We start from the raw sequence: 2,999 nt of genomic DNA, 5'->3' as shown, positions 1-2,999 counted from the left end.
TCTAAGTCAAAGCACAGAACAAGTCTTTATAAGCTTTATGACGAGGACTCACATTACTTACGGGTACACCTGGAGGACATCTTACCCACGGTTGCACCTTTCCGTTTGCTTATGCTCAGTATATGCTTATTAGTTTGCTTCCCACTACCGTTCTTACCTTTTCTGTTACTTATAGCTTATTATCAACTTTTATTAGCTTTGTCGATCCTTTTCTAGTAGGTGGATACAGAAGTTGTTATATAGGTGAAAGTGAAGAAGAATAGAGCAGAATACAATATACTACTTTGGTTTAACCATTCTCTGTATTACAGATTTATTGTTCTATTCGTTGCATTGTTTTTCTCAAATTCCTCTGCAGATTACCTACATCACTTTACCTGAACTACGGATCTAGTAACTAAGTTATTTACCCTTTTGATTGCAGAACAGGATAACATTGTCCAGTTATACTCATTTCTTCTTCAGTTAAAAATTTAATATCCTCCTGGTACGTAGCGGTCTTGTATAAACTAATTGAGACACTTGGGCAGATTAATTTTCAACAAAAATAATAGTGATAATCCAGAGTTGAGACCCTTAAAACTGCTTACCTTTTCAACCCATCACACACATGGCCGCACCAAATGGTAATGATGACACACATAGCTTCCGGCTAAGTTTTCCCATATCGTTGCTAAGTAGAGGGCTCGAACATCATTCATAACAATAGCTACTCTTTTTCAGTACATGTAATAACAACACAAAACTAACGAGTCATGAACCATTGAATACCTTCTCCGTAGATGCAGAAAGAGGATCCCCTAGAAGGATTTCTGCTGGAGATAAGCTCAAAACCACGGCTTCGAGCCCCGATCTCATAACATTGTCATAGAACGTACCAGGAATGACCTCCCCAGTCGTTATCTCCACTCCAACTATCCCAATCGCCGCGCCCCGAAGGAGGACAACGAAGAGGGAGCAGAAGAAGAGGACATCGATCGCACTTCCATAACCCCGCCAACTCTTTTGTTGCTATGGTAGATGCCAAAGGAATGGCGCAGAAGACGGGGAGGCCGATTTTGCCAAGGATTTAGGGTTTAGGCTTCGATTCCTGGCTGCCGTGAATGGAGGCGACGAGGCAGGGGTTCAGCCTGGCACGATGGTTTCGCCAACATGCTCTCCCTTCTTCTCCTTTCTTCCCACGCTCCGCGCTTTGCGTTCTTCTCATTATTTTATTTCGCGCCAGGATTTCTAAACCCCACTCAATTTCAGCGGGTTTATAGCGAGGAATTAATTATGCTCCGCTTAAAATTAACCAAACCATATAATTTATAAAATACATGCTCTCCTAATTTTCTGCATATCAAACAGCCCCTACATTAGTTTAGTTGTTGGAAAATAAAACAAAAAACAAAAAACAAAAAACGTTGGCTTACTTTTGCCATTGGCTCTAAACCTCTCCTACATTGCGCCAACTTCATCTCTTTCATTTTAGAGCTCTCTCTCCTATAAATTCCAAAGCTTCTTTCCCACTGATTTTACCCTATCACACTTTCTTACTATTTTCTCTTTTCTTTTGATAGAAATATTTCTAATCTTGACAGCTCTTCTCATAAAAGCGATATCTATTATCCAAAAATTAGATTTTCCTTTTTTATAGAAAGATATATATAAATGGGTAGGGTGAAGCTGGAAATAAAGAAAATTGAGAACAATATAAATAGGCAAGTGACGTTTTCGAAGCGACGCAATGGCCTCATCAAGAAGGCTTACGAGCTCTCCGTTCTCTGCGATATAGATATCGCGCTCATCATGTTCTCTCCTTCTGGCAGGCTCAGCTCCTTCTCCGGTCGCCGGAGGTAAATTGAACCCTATTTATTTTTCTTTTTTCAAAAATAAATGATATTTTGTAATTTAAATAACTTTATTATTATTTTTTAATATTGCAGGATTGAAGATGTGATTGAAAAGTGCATTAATATGCGAGAGCATGACAAAGGAGGGTATGCCATTTAATTAAATGTTATTATCTGCATTAATTTTTTTAATCATAATTAATTATTAATTAACACGAATTCCCTTTTAATTTCTTAATGTTGAAGCAGGGCTAAGCTGGACAAGATGGACAAAGATGTAAGTTGGCATCAATTTTGAATTTCTCATTAATCATTTTTATTCATTTATAAACAAATTAGGAACTAAATTTGTATGTTTCTCGTAATTATTTTTTAATGGATATTTGCAGTACTTGATGAGGACTCTTATCAAACTCAAAATATGAGGATGACATGGCTGCCCACCAAGCCAAGTAAGTTTTATTTAGTCATTAATTTTTACAATTCTATCATATTAACTTTTTTTTTTTCATTTTACTTCATATGTACGGCCTAATTCAGCCCGGAGATGCTGAGCAAAAACTTCAAAGTGGAGGTACGTATGTCAGTTAGAATTGATGCATTAAAAATCATATTTCTTTCCCAAAAAAGAAAAATCAGATTTCAATGGTTTGCGAGTCATACGGATCGTGTTGGGTTGGATTGATTCGGACCGGAAGCGGGTCAGGTTCGAGTCCGGAATAATGACCTGTTTCAAAAAATGGGTCGTATTCAGGTTGACCTGTATGGTGCCGAGTCAGTTTCGTGTTGGATCCGAACCTGACATGTAACCCAATATTAATGACAACCCTAATGAAATAAAATAATATAAAATGTATTTCCTATAATATTTATTTCAATATTATTTCCTATATTTTCAGGAACTCCAGCGTGAGCTCAATGCTTGTCAAGAACAACCGCAAATGCTTGAAAAACCCTTAAGGTAATCTACAAATAAATATATAAAATTGTGATTACCGCTTCGTTTGGAATGACTTTTTAATTGCTTCTTAAAACATAATTTTGGTACAAAAATTTTATGATATTTATCTTTTGCTTTATTTTTCAATGAATATTGATACGGCATCGCAAAATCATCTTGATCGAGCACGAATCTCGAGGCAAAACTTAGTTGGAAACTTCAAA

At 36.7% G+C, this 2,999-nt stretch overlaps 1 protein-coding gene across 1 annotated transcript; it reads left to right on the top strand.

The window, feature by feature from the left end:
- Nucleotides 1-1,653: 1,653 nt before the first annotated feature.
- LOC114578586 (agamous-like MADS-box protein AGL66) lies at nucleotides 1,654-2,796 on the top strand (the record flags this gene model as incomplete). The annotated part of the gene is made up of 4 exons (XM_028691887.1): nucleotides 1,654-1,838; nucleotides 1,929-1,982; nucleotides 2,085-2,112; nucleotides 2,735-2,796. Coding segments are annotated over exons 1-4 (329 nt in total), but the record flags the coding sequence as incomplete, so codon positions are not given.
- Nucleotides 2,797-2,999: the final 203 nt, after the last annotated feature.

This window comes from Dendrobium catenatum, unplaced genomic scaffold (assembly GCF_001605985.2).
Source record: "Dendrobium catenatum unplaced genomic scaffold, ASM160598v2 original_scaffold_81675, whole genome shotgun sequence".
Lineage (NCBI taxonomy): Eukaryota > Viridiplantae > Streptophyta > Magnoliopsida > Asparagales > Orchidaceae > Dendrobium > Dendrobium catenatum.
The sequence above is the reverse complement of the archived record's forward strand: the minus strand, read 5'-3'. Positions and strand labels throughout refer to the sequence as shown.